This window comes from Carassius carassius, chromosome 35 (genome assembly GCF_963082965.1).
Source record: "Carassius carassius chromosome 35, fCarCar2.1, whole genome shotgun sequence".
Taxonomy (NCBI): Eukaryota; Metazoa; Chordata; class Actinopteri; order Cypriniformes; family Cyprinidae; genus Carassius; species Carassius carassius.
The window spans coordinates 20,451,868-20,471,924 of NC_081789.1; the positions used below are offsets into that span (position 1 = coordinate 20,451,868).

Sequence of the window (20,057 nt, forward strand, 5' to 3'; positions counted from 1 at the left end):
AACCTTAATTAATGTTAATTGTGTAAAACTTTCAAGTTTTTTTAATTTTTACTTTTCAAAAGTGTTTGTCGATAGAATACAATAACCACAAATAAAGTCGTGATTGTAATAATATGGGATTTAGTAAATCTGTTACTTTATTTAAAATCTTATGTTAATTTGTTAATGAAGTAGATATTAGATAAAGCCTACTCTGTAAAATCTTTTAATTCTCACAATAATAATAAAATAAAATTAAAAAAAATAATAATTTTTTTTACACGTTTTTCAAAAGACAGTAGTTAAAAAAAATTGGTGCTTGCAAATCGTTGTGATTTGTTGTGCTGTATATCTGCACATTTGTTTTGTACTGTATGCACATACGTATTTCTCTAGTCATGTTCACTCTGAAATTGCATTTGTTTACTCAGGAGTGTCTGAATTAGTTTTTGAACATGTCATTAGTCGTGTCCACTCTTGTGTTTATGAGCTGATAAGTGATCAAGTGTGCTTGTTTTTCCTCAGAGTGCGGCTGGTCGAGCGAGGCTCCCCACACAGTCTCCCTCTCATGGAGTCTGGGAAGGTACCTGCAGGGCACTTCACAACAGTTTTAGTTCGACTCCATCTGGCTGTGTGTTTTGAAATGATTACATTACTGAATCTCAGTTTCATTTTCTACCAGATTTTACCCGGAGTTCGAATCATCATTGCCAATCCTGAAACCAAGGGCCCGCTGGGAGACTCCCATCTAGGGGAGGTGAGTTCGTATCGCAGGTAAAGATCAAGTCGAAATCATCTGTGGTTCTTTATGACTTCATGTGTTCCTGGTCTGTTATGTGTCTCTAGATCTGGGTCCACTGCACCCATAACGGCAGCGGTTACTTCACGGTGTACGGCGATGAGGCCCTGCAGTCTGATCACTTCAACTCACGCTTGAGCTTCGGAGACACACAGACCATATGGGCACGTACCGGCTACCTGGGCTTCCTCCGCAGGACTGAACTCACAGATGCAAGTGGAGGTGATTAAGCATGTTTAGTCCTTGTTATTTTGTTTTTAACTGGTAGTCTAAGAAGGATACTAACATCTGCTGTGTTTCCAGAGCGGCATGACGCTCTGTATGTAGTGGGCGCTCTGGATGAAGCCATGGAGCTGAGAGGAATGAGGTATCACCCCATCGACATAGAGACCTCTGTGATACGCACACACAAGAGCATCATGGAATGGTACGACCTTCTCGCTTCCAATCCGAGTACCTTTTTCATTTGATTTTTTCAGAGATGTACTGATATTTAAATTTGGCCATTTATTTATGTAGAGATTAAAATGTATTCAGTTTATACTATTATGTAAAAATGAAAAATAAAATACTTAAAACTTAACTCAGTTAAATGTACTTTGATATTCAAAGTTATAACATTTTATCTAAATAAATGGAAAAATACAAATACATTTATTTTGATACTAAAATGTATATTATCTATACTATTTCATCTAAAAAAAACAATTTATTAATAAAACGTTTATTTATGATTCTTATAATGTATATCATACTATTTTATCTAAATAACACAAACAAATAAAATCTGTCAAACTGATTGTTTTGATATAAAAATATATATATTATCTATATTTTTTTCTCTAAATAAATAGTATAAAACATTTATTTAAAAAAACATTGAATTAATTTGTTTTGATATTAAATTGTATACTAATTGTACTATTTTGTCTAAATGGAAAAAAATAAAATAAAACTAAATTCAACTTCCTTTTGATTATTCAAATGTGCACTCTTTATACTTTTTTTGTCTAAATAAATGAAAATAAAACACATAAAACTACAATCAAATTAATTGATGTACTTTTTTGATATTAAAATGTATACTCTCTATACTTTTATGTCTAAATAAATTAAATAAATTCATCATTTTAATTCTACAAGTGAACATGGCCGTCATAATGTTATGATTTATAGTATTAAAAATTGATATTGCTTTTTTAGATTGTTAAAGATTAAGAAATTTAAATGTGCTAATTAAAAAAAAAATTAATACATAAAACTTATTAGTTGCAACCATCAAGAATTACAAGGCATTTTATCAGTGAAATCTCAATCAGCAGTTGTATTTTAAACATCACTCATGTTCGGATTGGTTAAGACTTCCTGTCTTACTTCCTGTCACTTTGTGGCTACTGATAACTGTCAGTGTGAATGGCCCTTTAGAAAGGACATGTTTTAAATGAACTGCTCTGTTTGTTTCAGTGCGGTGTTTCCCTGGACCAACCTGCTGGTGGTGGTCGTGGAGCTGGAAGGTTCAGAACAGGAAGCTTTGGATCTGGTTCCTTTGGTGACCAACTCGGTCCTGGAGGAGCACTACCTGATTGTAGGCGTGGTGGTGGTGGTGGACATTGGCGTCATTCCCATCAACTCTCGCGGAGAGAAACAGAGGATGCACCTGCGAGACGGCTTTCTAGCCGATCAGCTGGACCCCATTTATGTGGCATATAACATGTAGCATGAGTGTTCGCGTGTATGTTAGCGTGCGTGTGTTTAACTGACTGCACATGACCGCTTGGGTGATCTTTCGCAAATGAACACTTACTGGGAGAAACTTTGAGAAGTGATAACCAAGCCAAATGGCAAAACAGATTGGCAGAAGGATTCGGTCTCCTGAAGGGAAGAGGAATTGTTTCTGCTTCTGCTTGTGCGCCTGTGCGTCGCTTTGTTTTTACGTGAGGTGTTGCGACATCATTCATTTTTATTCCGCCCTATATGAGCGAAGGGTATTTTTAAATGTGGCGAAATGTGCGTTTTAGGTTTCCCGATGATTTGGAGAGTAACTTGTGGAAAGTAGACGTGATATCACGCCATTTCTGGCCATTCATTTAAAAAAAAAAAAGGTACAACGACAACTTATTACATTTGTACGTATATTGCAGCCGTCCTTCAGCAACTTGCCGGTTTAGTTTTTCAATCTTTGTAAATGTTCTCGAACAGCAGGAAGCAAAAACAGAAAAAAACATCCCCTGCTTTTTCGATTCCTCCATGTTTAATATCATTGTACAAAAGCTGAAGGTTGAACACAAAGTCGCTTGATATTGTGTAATTATGTACAGATAATAGTTCTTATTTATTTTGCTCTTTTTAGAATCGGTGAGCGAAGACATTTGGAAATGTTTTCCTCATTAAATAATATTGCTGATATAAAACATTGTATCATCTTGAGTGAGTAGTATCACATCAAGTCTATGTAAAAATATAAATATACATACAATATATATAAAAAAGGAATATATATATATATATATATATATATGTATATATATATATATATAAATATATAAAATGATCTACAAATCACCAATGAAACATTTCTAATGCAGTACTTCCCACTTGCATGGTGTCTGTTGTAGAGCGAATCAACTGACCGAGCGAACGGTTAAAAATACGAACTCATAGAACTTTCAATACGATGTCAAACACACGGAATAAATGCTTCAGTTTTTCTAATGGAAACGAAATCGCTGCGTCCGTTCAGAGAGAAAACGAACCCTAAAAATGTGCCTGGAATTTTGTTTACATTTTGCTTTTATGACTCAAATCTGCACCGCAATTTATTACGTTGTTTTTTTTCCTCGTATAGAATTTTAAACTTGTTTTGTATCGTTTATCCGTGTGATTGCATTATTATTTATTGACACAGGCTTTTAAACAATTGCGTTTTTGTTTACCGCTCAAACATCACTGATACTAACGCCGATTTTGGTATTTTCATAAAACAACATTTTACGTTAATGCCTCACCGTTTACTTTCAACCGTGAAATGGATTAAGCTCTTGTTTTTATTCGGTTTATGTGGGAAATACATGCTAAATAAATGCCGGCCTATTGTTGGCACATGCAATATGGGCAAAGCATAAAACATGACCGATTGGCTATAATAATGCAAACAATAGCGAAGAGAGAAAAAGAAGCGTGCCATTATTCTTCATTGTACCAGCTGCATTAGAAGGGACTTGTTTTCTGAACTCCTTTTCATAGCGCTAGCAATCCATTAAATCACCATGACAAAATGGAGCATTCAGAATTGTATCCTTTTTTTCTTTTCTACATCCTGCCTCAGCGATTGATAATACGGCAAGCGTCACAGACAAAATCATGGAGATCTACTGCAGTCAGATATCAGCACCCTCTGGCCTCATTGAGGTCTTGGTTTGTTTATCCCAACCTTTTATTTTACTTTGGAATCGGTGTCATAGACGTCAATACTGTGTATGGGAACTGAGTTTACACTTATTCAGAGAGTGACGATGCAATGTTCTCTTTTTTTGTCGGTTTGTTTTTAAAAAATGAAGAAAAGAAGTCTTAACCTGTTTGGAAGCTTTAGTGTTGCCATTCCCATACAAGCGGAAATGTTTCCCCATTCTGAAAAGAAAAAAAAAAAGTGCACATAACTTTCAACCTGTGAAGTTATTTCCCTTTTTTGTTGGAAATCTGGACTTATGTGAGAGAGTCTGCATGGTGTATGTAAATATTGTTGGTTAGAGAAAAAAAAAGACAAAAAACTCAATTTATTTTGTATGGTGCAGGTGTGTTTGAAATTCTGTTTTGTACACATGATTAAAAGTATTAAATTACACTTTTATAGAAGCCTGCTTTGGCCTACGTTCACAAAATATGGTGCAATAAAGTGCTTTGATTGGTAAATTTGTCTTTTTAAATTTGCGAGACAAAAAAAAACATTGCAAAAACTACCACCGGTTGATATGTTTTATTTATACATAGTACTGTTACATAATGTAATGCAAGAAAGGGGGAAAAATTTACAACACATTTTAATCCGTATGCACATGAAAGACAGGTGTTTGTATAGCAGACTTCTCGCTGGGTGTCGAAATTCTCAGTAGTCATTACTCTGTCCGCATAAATAGAAGTTAAAAAATACATTTTAAAAAGTGGTGACAAATTACTCTAGAAAACCAAAAAGGAGACATACTGCATCACCGATGACACACAAGAATGTAGATTAACGCAGAGCCCAAAATAAGGTACACACAACCTGGTTTCATGCACACTGGAATGGAACATATTACCGTTATATCACAAATATTTTTTTTTCCTTTACAGATCGACTATCAAATACATAGTTAATGTGTTCATGAAATGTACATATGCTAACGTGCAAACGTCATCAGTCACGGCTAGTGGCAAACAGTTATTTACATGTAGTGCAACAGTGAGGTTGGGAAGGGAGGGAGAGAAAGAAGGAGAAATAGGTGCTAGACAGAATCTTGGATGCATCCAATGTGATTTAAGACGCATTCAAAACTTCAGAGAGAAACAGAATACAAGTTCACGCAGATATGGATCTGTGCAAAACCATTAGAGATGTTCCCCTACATCCTTCAGCTGATTGGTTCTCCCGGTCGACATAGACAAATCTCAAAAACTCTCTAAAGATAGATCTGACCTCATTTGTACTTAAAAATTTGTTATTGCAATAGTTAAAGGAATAACTATTCACCTAAAAATTCTAATTTTGTCATTTACTCAGCCTTATGTTGTTCCAAACCGGTTTGACTGATTTGCGAAAAACACAAAAGGAGACGTTTAGCCGAGTGTCCAAGCTGCTCTATTTCATACAGTGAAAGTGGATGCGGACCGGCATTTAAGAAAGCCATACAGGTTTTAACCATTTGAGGGTGAGTAAATGATTGCAGAACTAAAATTTTTATGTAAACTATCCTTTTAACTTTTCTCTTGGATCAAAAAGTGCCTAGAAAGGTCATCCTTAAAGATAGAGCCCTATAGCGATCATTTATGATTGTTTAATTTACACTGATCTCTGTACAATCTTAACTCTGATTATTTTTTGCTATATTACGGGATCTTGACAAATTTCTTACTGTCTGGAAACACTGATAACGAATTTGCCCACACTTACAAACCTCACTAAAGATCCCACTCGGCAAAGATTTAGTACACTTAAGCTACAGAAATGGACCCCCAAAATTAGCACATAATTTAGTTTTTCGTTAAAAATGGAAAGGCCTATTTTAAAGTGTAACCATGAAATGTGCATATTCATTAATGGAAGATTGTATCATTCATATCTTTAAACCCTGTTCCTCCAAAAAATGACATCACAACCACTGATAAAAACCAACCGTTGAGTTTCAAAAGCACCAACTTCACCCAATGCAGGAGGCTGACACGATTCGCTTATATAAAAAAAGTCAAATATCTACATATCTTCAGATTAAGTTGTTTAAAAAGATTACTAGTACTTCACATTTCAGCTAGTCTGTATGCAAGCAAGGCTGATTTCTGTCATACAGCAAATAAAAGGGTAAAAAACAAAAAGGAATACGCAATGAGATACAGTTACAATCCAAACATAAAACCAACTCCACGAGGATCGTGAAGTCCCGCGCTGGCTGTCCTGTTAGTGTTCACTGCAACTCAGCAAAATGTTCTGGTAAAAGTGTTCTAAGAGCTGGGGTTTAAAATGCTGGCTAAAAAAAAGAAATCAAGAATCCACGGGCAAGGGTGGGTGGAGTCGAGAGGAGAGGCGTGGCCAGCTGCCGCTCATCTCTTCCGGCGGCAGGTACGTTTGTGATCGGCGTGCCAGTGCTCCTGCTGGCATTTGATGGAGCAGTACGACGTGTTCCAGCAGCAGTGGTACATCGCCTCTTCTTCACAGTTATAGCACTGAAAGACAGAATACAGTGAGAGAACAATGAGACAATAAAAGTTTTGTTCAGTAAAATATACTCATGGATCATCATTCTTATTGGTGCATTTCCTATTGAAAAATAAATAAATACAGTCTGCTTATCTGTTGAAGAGAAGATACTCTTTCTAGAGAGGAACTGATTGGACAAAAATGTGTGAAGTGCGGAATGAGTCATAATCTTTGTTTTGCTTTGTTTTCCCAGTAGAAAGACACGTTATTAAGTGCACTTATCTGCTAAAAAGGAGTTTTGTCAATGTTTAGGAGCACAGTAGCATATAGATTAACCTCAAAGCTAACATATGTGGACTAAAAGCCACAAATCTCTTATTTTGAGAGGTTATGTTTAGAACTGGGGGTGGGCAATAATCTAAATCTTGTCATTTCATAATAACAATAGATCTAGTTATTTTGCTAGAAATGAAATGTAACAATCTGACAGCAGAAACTAATACCAGACTAACTAATGTAAAAAAAAAAAAAAAAAAGTTTAAGCAATTAGACAACACCTTTTTATTTTTTTTCATTGTGAATCAAATATATTTATCATTTAAGCTGAAATAGTTTTTAAAAATCAAAACCAGTCAGGTGTTTAATTATTACGACGGAAGCACAAACCTTTTGACTTACACGTTCAACTTTACATTCACTTAAGGCATATCCTACTGTGTTTACGTGAATCCTTTTTTTGATCGACAGTTCAGACTCAATATACAGCGAAAGAAAAAGTCATGCGCTTTGACAGGTGACAAAACGCGCACAAAGAACGTTTCCTGTTCCAATATAATGCGCTTTTATCAACTAATTTTAATATCAAGGTCATCCCGCTCATTATGATTGAAGCAATATAAAAATAGCGATAACACGACTATATCACGTTCTACTGGACAAAATCGTGGATACCTAGACAAAAGGTATTGTGTCAGACCCATACAGAGTGCTGCAAAAAAACTAATTAAATAAATAAAAAATTATATATATATATATATATATATATATATATATATATATATATATATATATACTGTGTGATAGTTTTCTCATTAATGTGTCATTAATCAGGTTCGAGTTCATCTACAGAGGTATAATACAACCCCAGAGCACATTATTGACTCAGACAAAAATTGTTCTTCATTTCCTAATTCTGCCCTCAGAGCTGCAATATTTCCCAGAAGACAATTTTGGAGTTCAGGTGAGTAATAATATGCTGGAGAACCATTTCTCATCTCCTAGCAACACGCAGAAGCTATAAATAGATTGTAAATACAACAACATGGTGGGTAAATTAGGGCTTCTGGGGGGAAAAAATCTAAAAAGTAAAATAATGTTCAAAAACTGATGAAGCTGCCAGGAGGAGATGCTCTTTAACAGATCATGAGTCACATTTGAATGAATTTGACCTAATTTTAGTAATATTAGCAATCATAATGCATTCAAAGTATGCACACTATTTTTCATTCTAGTGTCTGTTTATACCTGGGGCAACAGTAGTTCATAAAACAGTCATAACTTTATTGCAAATATTGAATCTGATCAGTAACTTTTCAATAATGAGTGAATGTGCAAAAATACAAAGTTTTGAATGTTACAGCATTACTACGTTTAAGATCTTTTTATTCATTAACAAATTGAGAAATTCTTTGAAATTTTTAAATTTACTTGAATAGATTAAATGAATAAAAAACAAATAATCTGAGTACTTAAGAGCAGTCTGCATTTATGAAACCTACATGTTTATTTTGTAATAAATCAACATCTAAATTATTCTGGAATGTATATAAATATATGATATATTTTCCATGCTGCAATCAGTAGGGGTGCATATATCAGTGTTTATTAACAAAGTTCAGAAAAGCCAAAAGCATTTGCAAGATACAAGAAAATCTAAAAACATATAAAAGTCCAAGATCATAAAAAAATCATGTGTAAAGTCGATTCCTAGGTATGGTTGTAAAATATATTTTTATAAAGTCATGAAAAATTAAATAAGGTGTATTTTTATAATTCTGGCAGCTTTTCAAAGTTGGGTTTCCATACTATAAACGAAGCATTTTTTACTGCATCTCTTCCTTGTCAAAATGGTTCCAACAATTTGTATCTACATAAGATTTTCTGAAAGTTCACTCACCCACTGCTTCTTCTTGGTCTGGGAAAGAAGTTGTTTATGCTGAGCTACTATCTTCTTCATCTCCTCCATGAGCTCCTCTTTGCACTTCTCCTTCACCTGTTTGCACTTTCTTTCCATCTCAGCCTGCGTGTTGGACACCGCTTTGTTCACCGCCTGCCTCTTCTCTTCCTCCATCTCTGCTCGCAACTGTAAGGACGACCACAGTGCTGAGTTTGCTGCAATTTCCCCCTTTTTCCACCAACAAGAGTGGCTTTCTTGGAGGAAAAGGGGTATCTTTGAGCCAGATGTCAGTCCAAAATGAAAGAACGTTCCTCACCTTGTCCAGAGCCTCTTTCAGGACGCGTTCAGTTTCCCGCTTGTTCTCCGCTTTCATCATGTCTTTAACGTCGCTGAAGATCTTGGTGTATTTGTCGTGGCACATGTTTTGGCAGCTGACCTCGGAGACCGTCTGAGAGCCTCGGTGCATCACGCGAGGAGCTGGCGAGGAAGAGGAAGGCGGCGAGCCAGACTTTTTGGTCTGGGTGGAGACGGACATACGCTCGGGCTGATGTGGAGCAGCTGTTGGGATCTCTTGACTTGAGCTGACGGCTTCCATCTCAGGCTCCGGTTCCTGATATAAAACAGCAGGAGATGACGTGAACTCTAGATCTCACATCTCATTCAATAAACGCATTGCATTACAAACCTCTTCTTTGGGTTCGGCGACTTGGGAACGGCGGCTCTTTTTAGCTTTAGGCTCTTGGTTGCCTTTAGACTGTCAGTAACATAAGACAACCAGATATTAAATAAAGCAAAGCCAATCTGGCTTATTTCAAAATGAAATGCACCAAAGTGCTTACCTGCTCGTTGGAAGTGGAGGAGATACTTGACTCTGCCTCTTCCTGTCTGTCTTCCTGTCTTTCGTGCCTGTCCGACCTGTCATGCTTCTCTTCCAGCTTCCCCTTCCAGGTTCGGCCCTCCCTCAGGAACCGCTGGTGGAGCTCCAGCTCATCACACGCCTTCTTCCACCCCAAGCTGCGCTTCACCTGCAGCTGTTGCACGTTAACTGTGATCTCCTGGATGTTGTCGGAAGGAATCCACGCCCTGCAGCAAAACAGACACGAGCCTGCTGGTTTCACACGCTAGTTTGCCCACATACAGATCTAGGTGAGTCACTGCGTTATACAAAAACTATTTTTAGACTTTTGACATTAATACACATTATTATTATTTACATACATACACTGCCATTCAAATGTTTGGGATCAGCAAGATTTTTTATATATTTTATTAATGGGGTGTCTGTATTTATTTCAGTAAAAATACAGAAAAATAAAAAACAGTAATATTGTGAAATATTATTGAAATTTCTAATACCGGCTTCCTATTTTAATATACTTTAAAATATAATTTATTTTGTGATGCAGTGCCAAATTTGATTCTTCAAAAATCATTCTAATATGACAATTTATTATCAGTGTATTAAATTTTTAATATCTGTGATACTTTTTTCTTTGATTCTTTGACAAATAAAAAATGTAAAAAGGACAGCACATAATAATGTAGATTTCTGAAGGATCATGTGACACTGAAGACTGGAGTAATGATGCTGAAAATTCAGCTTTGCTTCACAGGATCATTTTTAAAAGTATATTAAAATTAATTTAAATGGCAATAATATTTCACTATGATCAAATAAATGCAGCCTTGATGAGCATATGAAACTTAAAAAAATATTACAAAATGTCACAGACAGAAAAAAAAAAAAAAAAAAAAAGACAAAACAAATGACACGATTTACAATATATTAACCAAATTAATAATAAAATGTAACTATATTTTCATAAAACATTCTATATATAAAACACACCACATGGACAATTCTGTGAACATTTCTGAGTGATGAAGCAAATAAGTCAATGAAACGGCAGTTCGAAATGTTTCACTTGCCAGTGCGATTAAAACATTTTAATGAGACATTAAAATCATCAATATTCACACTGTTGAATAATTTTTTAGCAAGATCATTGCAAACATGTTTGATATATCACCAAGCTGTGTTTCTGAGTCAATCTTGTTTCATTTAGGATGAAGCTTCTGAAGTCTTACGTTTGTTCTTTTAAATCCAATATTGTTCATGTTCCTAATGTAACCTGAGGCTCACCTTTGGTGCTGGTGACCAAAGAACCGAACATCCACCTGACCGCCCTCCCTCTGCATCACCTTTGCCGGCCAATAACCAAAGCCCTTCATCCGGGCCCACACCAGCTCGTGAGTCGGACTCTGATCGCAGACAAACATCCTTAAGTACATTCACAAATCACATGTAAATCTGCAGGAATGAGAGTGTACATCTGTGCTTACACATGGGTAACAGAACCAGTTGTCAGGCCGTGCGTTCGAGAGATAGAAGCAGTGTCTGCACAACATTAACTCATTCAGCTGGAACACATAAATAATTGCGCAATTCATTGTTTCAAAAGTGCATGAAATCCCATTAATTTTACCCATTAACATAAAAATACCAAAGTTTGCTCGGTCTGACCTCGTGGCATGTGTCGTTGTAGAGAAGTCTTGCAATTTCGGTCTGATCGCTGTTGACTGTTGACAGAGAATGTGGAATTGGTCGAGCTGACACTTGAGCGAGGTGCACACAAGCTATTTGATAAATCACACGCATGTCTGTGGTTCATACGTCTCACCTCCGTGCAGAATGGCTGTGTTGTGAACAATCAGCTGAGCGTCAGCCCTGAACTCCTCAAAGCTCTTGTACTTCCCCTCTGAGATGTTCTGTAGGAGAACAGAAGATACATGAGAACATGCTGAGGATGACAGGGCACATGATCTTTGAATTGTTTCTTCTAGTCTTAGGTCTGGGTACCTCTTGTATGTTATCCACATCCAGAAGCGTGTGGATCAGTCTTCTGTACATGGGTTGCTTTGTCTCCTTGCCTCTCTTATGCAGGTCCACAGCCTGAAAGACGATCAGATGGAAGAAATCTGCTTCACATTTAAACAGAAAACGCATGTGGGGGAAAGACTTAATTTCGACATGATTTAGTGTGGAAGAAGTGAGAAGTGAAAGTGTGAAACCCACCCTTTCCTTCATGCGTCCAAGAATGAACTTTAGGTATGTTGTCATTTCCTGTTTGTTCAAATTCTTCCTTTTACTGCCCTGTTAATAAACATCACCGCAAGAAACAAATGACTCAATAACCCCATCATAATCCAATGGAACATATCCTTAAAATGCAGGAGCTGGGTTTTCTAATGGTCTCTCTCTTTACCCACCCTGCAGATGCCGCACTGCCAGTGGGAGGTTGTGTCGCGTGGCCGGTGGTCTTCAGACACACAGCGGAGGTGGTAGACACGGAAACAGCCGTCACACTCCAGCACGTCTCCAGGAAGGTGACACTCAAAACAGTACCAGTCATGACTTTCTGCTTCCCAGTCCTGAAACACACACAGTACAGTAATGCACATCCCCGCCCACCTGGGCCACCACCAAGATCCTGGGAACAAGACCAGTGATCCAGGAACGATTAATCTTTTCATGACCTGTAAACAAGAACCTGACCAAATGGATTTAAGATCAGCCCTCTTACTCTGAAATGTTTTTATCATTTGTGACCAGAGACTATTAATATGTAACACCACAAGTAAAAGCATCACCAACATGCAAACTGTCAATTTGGTTTTATTAAGATTTCTAAAACTATTCTTTCAAATTTTCATAACATATTTTGTGTGTGTGTGTGTGTGTGTTATAATTAGAATTATTTTTATCAACTTTTGAAGAGAAAACAGAGTATGAGGGCTGCTCTTCTATAAGTAGCAGTTTTTCCAAAGCACCAAGAATTTAAAACCCATTCGTTAGTTAAAATAATGAAACAAATGTTAATCAAATGATCATAGTATAATATGTTTGATATTAACAATGTTACATTTTTGGATTATGGTTCAATTTACATGACCATTTTGTATGACTCAGATGTTCTCAAATGAAATGTTTAATAACAATACATGCTTTACACTGGAAGTAGTTACAGGGGTCATGTGATGCTTTTTTAAAAATCATTATTTTGTGTATTTGGTGTAACAAAATATGGTGACATGCTTTAATGTTCAAAAAAACTATTTTTTAAAAAACTGTACATTATTGTAGGTCCTTATTTTCTACAATGTCCCTTCTTCTGACAAGCACAGTCTACTCTGATTGGCCAGCTGACCCAGTGCATTGTGATTGGACGAACACTGCATGTAATGTAAATGTAAAGCCCCTTGTCATAATTGCAAGCTTCATCTTTTAAAATAAATGTAAAGACAGTTCTTTGTGCAAACATTTGGGCGGCATTACGCAAATATTTCCACATAGTGACATAGACATGTGGGGGCGTGTTTAAACGAGCCATTTTTTAGAGGGGCGTGGCAGAGTCTTAACCTTGATAAAGAATATCTCTTTGGATTTGAGACTTTAGTCTTTGCAACTTTACAGATCTTCTTTATGCACCAACAGCTTGTAACACTCCAAAGAGAATTCAAAAATTTTAATCGCATCATATGACCCCTTTAAAACCTGGATAAAATCTGTTTAACACTTTCAGATACTATGAAAGCAAAAAAAATACCACCATGTGTTTAAATCAAATGGTCATTTAAGTCAAACCTTAAACATAACTAAATGTTCTTTGAAAGAAATTGTGAGCAATCACATTTTCACATGCCACGATCACATTCCCCATATGTTAATGCTATCCTCTAAAAATATCATCAATCTACTGCACACACCAGAGACATTCCACCATATTCACTTTTCTGGATACAGTACAAAATCTGCATTCTTTAACCAAAGTTTTACTTCAGAAAATGATGCTACTGTCTGCAAATAGTTTTTAATCTTCTGTTTAAAATGGGTCTAAACCAGTGTAAGAAGTTAACAGGCGTTTGAAGCAAAACTGCTAATACAGTGTCACAATTCACTTTAAATATCCAATATGTTTCTTAATAATGCACAAACATAGATTCCTAATTATTCAAATCAAGACTTTCTGTAAATAAATTAAATACCTTATGCGTACACAGAACATACCCTTATAAATATAAAAATGCAGAAATCAGCTCTGAATGTGCAAATATTGTCCTTGAATGGACGAGTTAACTGCTGACACTGGTCTTAGCCATTGTAAACAGTTTGTTAACTTGGCAAACACAGGTCTAACTGGTTCTGACATTGAACTGGTCTTGACATTGACATACAAATCTTGCAAAAAAATCAAATCTTGATTTGAAAACATGTAAGATTAATATATGTGAAGCTTACGCACATCTTGGAAAAGAGCTTCAGAAGGCAGAGAGGGCTAAAGAAGAGAGAAATCACTAATAATGAGCATTCAGTGACAAAACAAGGCACACAAAACCTCACGCAGCACAGCACTGAAGTAAAACAAAGCTTGTTGATGCCAGCATAGCCACAGATACCAGTATAAATAGTGTGTATTATCATCAGATTTTGATTGACAGTTAAATATTTGCATTATGTGCATTTCTGATTTAAATTTCAGGAAAAATTTGAACTCTAAAGCTACATAGAAGCTCCTTCAATTCAGCTGCTGTCCCATGCACAGGTAACACATACAGTACTATTAACTAAAGGGCAGATCATGTTGTTAATTAAAGAAATTCCAGCAACTGGACATGAACATACCTTGCTTCCCTCTGACATCTGCTCCTGCGATTGCAAGTGATCCAAAAAAACATTGTTTAAAATCCTAATCTAAGAGCTGGGGTTGGCTGAAACTAACCACAGGCGCTCCGTGTTAGGGACTCGCGGGTGGGTGTTTGGTGTGAGAATACACACAACAACATAAACATTCATATATCCTGCTAATACTCATATTCATATATATGCTTTTACATACATAAGTGTTCAAAACTTTGGGGTCAGTTCGATTATCTTTTTATTATTAATTCCTGTGATGGCAGCCATTTATTCAGTCTTCAGTGTCACATGATCTTTCAGAATTCATTCTAATATGCTGATTTGCTGCTCATTTCTTATGATCTGTAATGTTGAAAACAGTTTTGCTGCTTGATATTTTTGCGGATTTTTTTCTTGAATGAATAGAAAGTTCAAAAGAAAAGTTTTTCTTTGAAATAAGAAAATGTAACAATATAAAAGTCTTAACTTGATTAAATTTATTAAAAATCTTTATTTTAAACTGACTCCACACTTTTGAATAGGAGTGTATGTAAAAAGGTCTTTCATACAAATAAACAAATATATATATATATATTTTTGAATGAAGGCCACACATAAAGCTGATGAAACCTGGGACAGATGTGTAGATTCCCAGCTATAAACCATACCCCAAAAACAAACAATGCTTCCTTCAAACATGCTCTGTCACACAGCAGAGGAATGTCTCTATGTGCTGGTGAAGTCACAGAAACATCAGCATCTACCATCACGAGTGCATACGGAGGAAGTTTACAGCTGAAATCTCACTGTTAAGCGTCAAAGTCATGAACATTATCGGACAAATTGTTTTTTTTATTTTTTTACTCACTGATGGTCTTAAGAAGTGCATGGCCTTGTTGGAGCCAGCAGCATATCTACATTGAGCCCCTTTATTTGATTAATGTGTAGTAAAACCAAACCATGTTTACCTTTAGCGTTTTTTTTATCTAGGAAGCATGTAGATAAAAGTATGTTGTTTAAAATAGACATGCTCTGGTTTATGTCTCACCATCTCATCTCCTGGAAGCCAGTATCCCTCCTGTTCGATCCCGGCCTTGGAGCCTTTGCAGCCCACTGTGAGCGTCTCCACCACCAGACCGTCTTTGACAGCCAAAACTAGCTGCCTGGCCGTGTCTTTAGGGTGCATCCCATACACACGACTTAAGTATCTGCACCAAAACACGCAAGGTCTTCTATAAGACATGGATTTAAATGCATACATTGATGATATTAGTAAAGGGAGAATTAAAGCAGTTACTTTGAGATTCTGTCCATGTTTGCGATTTGTTTCTGATTGCGGATGACTTCGATGGCCGACCAGACATACTGAACCACTTTGGGGTCTGCTTGCCTCTTTTTCACCACCCTCGACATTGTGGCCAGTTCTAGCCTAGAATAATTATACCAGAACAAGCCTTTGAACAAAAATGCATGCTCCCCACAATAAGCAAAGCACATTCTGAAGAGCTTAAGTGCTTGCATATAAAAAAGCAAAATGCAAATATGTGTTAGTTTAGTCAGAGACAGCATCAAATTACACACCATTTCTCTAAAGAGTGCCTCTACTTGTGTATCTTTGTCATTGTGGACAAACACTAGATCTTCATGGAAAAAGGCACCAGAGTATAACATAACTTCATTAAGTCTACAATTAAATGGACTCTAAACTCTGTTTTTAAAGAGATCCTGCAACTAGAACCACATGTAAAACTAGGGCGGAAATTCTTTCATATATAAAAATGAAAAAACACTAACCAGGTTAAACATTAAGCTCTCTTATAAACTCTTCAGAACTGTTGTGTTGATGTCAAAAGATATTGAAGAAACCAAGCTCCTCTCACTATCATTACAGAACAGCAGAGATTTATAGAGTGAAAATGACACATGGAAAGCAAATCCAGTTCTATAATAAAAACCCTCAGCAGTATTCAGCCTGTAGACTGTCTGCGGTATTTTTAGGTCTCTATGTGGCATGAAGAACAGATAAAAATGACTGTCACATTTATTGCTGTTGTGCATACCGCAAATTATAGCTTCTACAATCAACGGCCAGAGTTTTTGAATGAAGGATGTAGAGCTGAAACTCCTTTTGTAGGCTGCAATTTATCAATAAAAGTGCATTCTAATGAGTTTCCAAGAATATGAACAAGACGCACTCATTAATTAAATTACATAAATAATAGTTTTCAAGGTAAAAGACATTAATCTAACCACCTATTTTTACATGATGCAAATAAAGCCTTAGTTGAGGTTTTCATTTCAATAAACATAACTCAATATGTGGAAAAAACACAAGTAAAATTGTATATAATGATAAAACTATAGTGTTATTCATGAGGGGGTAATAGAGAAACTATTTCAAGTCATTAGCATTTTACAGCTAATTTAGCTAGTTTTTGTTGCGGTCATTCCTACTCCTATTGGCCTGGATACATTAAGTTTGAATACTAAATACTGTTTTTGGTTTATAACAAACCTATCTGTTATTACCATAGACGGTTATTATACTTTTAAAGCACATTGGGTGAAAGCGATATGCAGTAAAACATTGTTATTATAATTACTGGCAACTTGGTCAATTGCAGGCTGCTCACGTGACATTAACATGGCAGCACCCCTGAAGTGGCGACCCACTCAATGTACAATAAAACAGCTTTTGTCATATCTAGAATATTCAGCACGTGTATTTACATAATTTAAATACTATTACTTTATGTATCCACTTTTTTTAGTTAGCATAATAATTGACTGAGTGCTGTTTTTAATGTCACCATCGAGACCTGTTTGCCTTGTTGCGCAATACATTCGCAGAAAGGATGGGAACCAATCGCTTCCTGATCGAATGTTACAACAGCAACGTTACACGTTTTTGTGACAATCCTAACTTTTGTTCACACTGTTACAGTGTACAAAATGTTGGCAGTGATTAAAAAAATAAAAAACCGCAGATGGCTACAGAACACACAACAACTCGTGTGCCCCACAACCCGAGTGCTGGAATGCACCGCGTAAAAGCATTTAAAAGCCGATTATGTTAACGACGCGAACAAAATAACGCTATTTCAAAAGCCACGATGACTTTGACAGCTGTCGGTCTTATAATTGACCAATAAAACCCAGCGCAGGTCCCGCTTTTCGGTCACAGTATCTGAAAGAAACAACAAACGGGTGTCTAGGAGTCGCAAAACTATGAACACGAGGATATCGTAAACGCGCGAGCTGTGTTTTGACACGCGCTAAATGTAATCACACCGTAAAGAATCAGAATTAATAACCCAATCAAATTACAAATGGAGGGAAAACCTTCATCGGTGCCTAGACATTCTTGTTGGTTGGTAAGCTACATGGACGCCATGTTGATATCCCTCCCTCGCTTCTAGACAAAACCAACCAGTGTGAATTTTTTGTTCCTCTTTGCTGCGAATGTCATGAAATCGAGCCGGTTTCTGTGCTAACTCACCGCTGTCCGACAGCTGATCAAACGCCTCGCCGTTCAGTCGCACTTTAGATGGAACGCAGCGCCGCTTTCATTTGTGTTTCCGGAGTTAAATGTCAGAATTGTGGTTGGTTGCAGGAGCCCGGCCTCAGTTGAGAGCTCGGAGGGGTAAATACACTCTCTCTCTCTCTCTCTCTCTCTCTCACACACACACACACACACACACACACACACGCACACACACAGGCTTTGGGGAGAACTCTAGTGGCAGGACTCAGGCGTTGCTGGCTTTAGTTTGAACGTCTCACCTTGAAGCTCTTTTTTTCCAAGCATTAGCCTACTAGTTTTGTCTCTCTCTCTCTCTTTGTGTGTATTCATAAATGTAAAATTCCATGTAAAACTTCACTTATCCTATCTTTTATAGATGGTAATGATATGACCTCTTTGTTATATATGATTAGCATATAATTAAAAATTCCATTTATAATTCTTTATAATTACATGAGATGTAAAACATGCATGAATCATGGTTAATGATACTAAATCTAAAAACATAAAAAATATGAACATATTTTTTTCATCTCGTTGCCAAGGCAACTTTTTTTTCATTTTTGTTTTGTTTAGCTTTATATACTAAAATAAATAATAAACAAATGAATTAATATGAATAAACACAAATGAACAAAAACTATATTGACATTTTATAAAAATAATAAAAATTACAACTACAATTAAAGTGAAAAAATTTAAATTACAACTACAATTAAAGTGAAAACAGAAAGTGTATATAAAAAAATATTATTCAAAATATGAACAAAACTAAGTTTAAAAATAACACAAAAATTTCAAAAGAGACATAAAAGCAAAATATAATGTTTTGCATTGCAGATTTAGCCTAGTAGGCTCGGGACCAAATATTACTTTGTCATAGTTGATTAACATAGGCCTATATTTCCTAAATTAAAGAAAAATATTTTTTATAATATATATATATATATATATATATATATATATATATATATATATATATATATATATATATATATATATATATCAGTCTAAATTAATTTTATTTATGAGCATGGTTGAGTTCAACAAATACAGTAGAAGCTATAATTTGTTTACAAATAAAAAAAAATTAAAATGTGTAACAACTAAATATTTTTTATCCTTCAAATAAGTCCATAATTAAAACAGTATTCATGGGAAAGGCACAGTGAATGTGAGAGCCGTAATAGATTTATTTCCTCACTTTCTTATATATGTAATGTTGTGTGAGTAGCTACTGTATGGGCAATAATAAGTAAAGCTACTGAAAGTATCACTATAATTGCATTGTTTTAACAAGTCACAAAAACTTTATAAAACCTGTTATTTCTTTGGATTGGAGTGAATGGGAGGAAAAGTTTTTTCCAAAAATAATTCTTGTTGAGTTTAAGAGGAAGTTCCAGCAGATGGTGCTAAATTAACATGCATAGACTGAAACCAACATAAACAGCCTATAAACAAAGATAGATACATTGTACCTAACAAATACGATTTCTTTTTGTCATCTTTTCCATGTTGGTTTAAAGTTGTTAGTGAAAGTATAACTGTATTGGTTTTTTTAGATTTTACTGACAATGTACAATAATAATTCATTGCCCAACACAAATTTTACAATTTCGGTAGTTACAAAGGTGTATTATAACAGGATGAAAGAGGTCTTGAGCAGTGATAGCATAGTCTGAACTTAAATGATCTGTGTAAACATAAGAGTCAGAGGTCTGAACTCATATGCAAAGGTAATTGCAAAGAAATGTAAAGTATTCAGCTGTTTTGCCATTATGAGGCCTCAACTGCTGGGAAGCCAAATATTCACAGTTCTGTGTAAAGGTCTGGATGGCCAAATTTATTTGGATCCACGTGTGCTTACATTTCCCCCCTCTTTAATTTCACAACAAAATAATGAAAAGTCTAAACACATATCAACATTTGACAAAATGTTCTGTTACTCTGACAGAGTCTGCTTAATATGTCCTTTTTTAAAGAAAGAATTTGCCAGGGAATGAGAACACTAAGAAG

At 35.8% G+C, this 20,057-nt stretch overlaps 2 protein-coding genes across 13 annotated transcripts in view; one reads left to right on the forward strand and one right to left on the reverse strand.

Moving 5' to 3' along the window:
- Positions 1-3,189, forward strand: part of LOC132116204 (disco-interacting protein 2 homolog C) — a 116,363-nt gene extending 113,174 nt beyond the window's left edge. For all 9 annotated transcript variants that reach the window (XM_059524889.1, XM_059524891.1, XM_059524890.1 and 6 more), the window contains 5 exons: positions 505-562; positions 662-736; positions 826-1,000; positions 1,082-1,205; positions 2,243-3,189. In XM_059524889.1, the coding sequence (XP_059380872.1) occupies positions 505-562; positions 662-736; positions 826-1,000; positions 1,082-1,205; positions 2,243-2,495 (685 nt within the window). In that variant the 3' untranslated portion in view covers positions 2,496-3,189. The remainder of the gene's footprint in view (positions 1-504; positions 563-661; positions 737-825; positions 1,001-1,081; positions 1,206-2,242) is intronic.
- A 1,547-nt stretch (positions 3,190-4,736) lies between these two features.
- LOC132116205 (zinc finger MYND domain-containing protein 11-like) lies at positions 4,737-18,205 on the reverse strand. 4 transcript variants are annotated; one of them, XM_059524900.1, is made up of 17 exons: positions 18,018-18,205; positions 15,816-15,947; positions 15,567-15,726; positions 14,525-14,548; positions 14,145-14,177; positions 12,112-12,273; positions 11,918-11,995; positions 11,702-11,794; positions 11,523-11,610; positions 11,366-11,421; positions 11,185-11,262; positions 10,985-11,103; positions 9,681-9,924; positions 9,527-9,595; positions 9,158-9,451; positions 8,842-9,027; positions 4,737-6,691 (listed from the first exon to the last, which is right to left on the reverse strand). In XM_059524900.1, exons 2-17 carry the CDS (start codon positions 15,929-15,931, stop codon positions 6,569-6,571), a joined length of 1,923 nt encoding a protein of 640 aa, XP_059380883.1. In that variant the 5' UTR covers positions 15,932-15,947; positions 18,018-18,205; the 3' UTR covers positions 4,737-6,568. The 4 variants fall into 4 exon arrangements, with proteins under 4 accessions (XP_059380883.1, XP_059380884.1, XP_059380885.1 ...); XM_059524901.1 differs by lacking the exon at positions 18,018-18,205 and adding an exon at positions 17,861-17,994; XM_059524902.1 differs by lacking the exon at positions 14,145-14,177.
- Between the last annotated feature and the right edge of the window lie 1,852 nt (positions 18,206-20,057).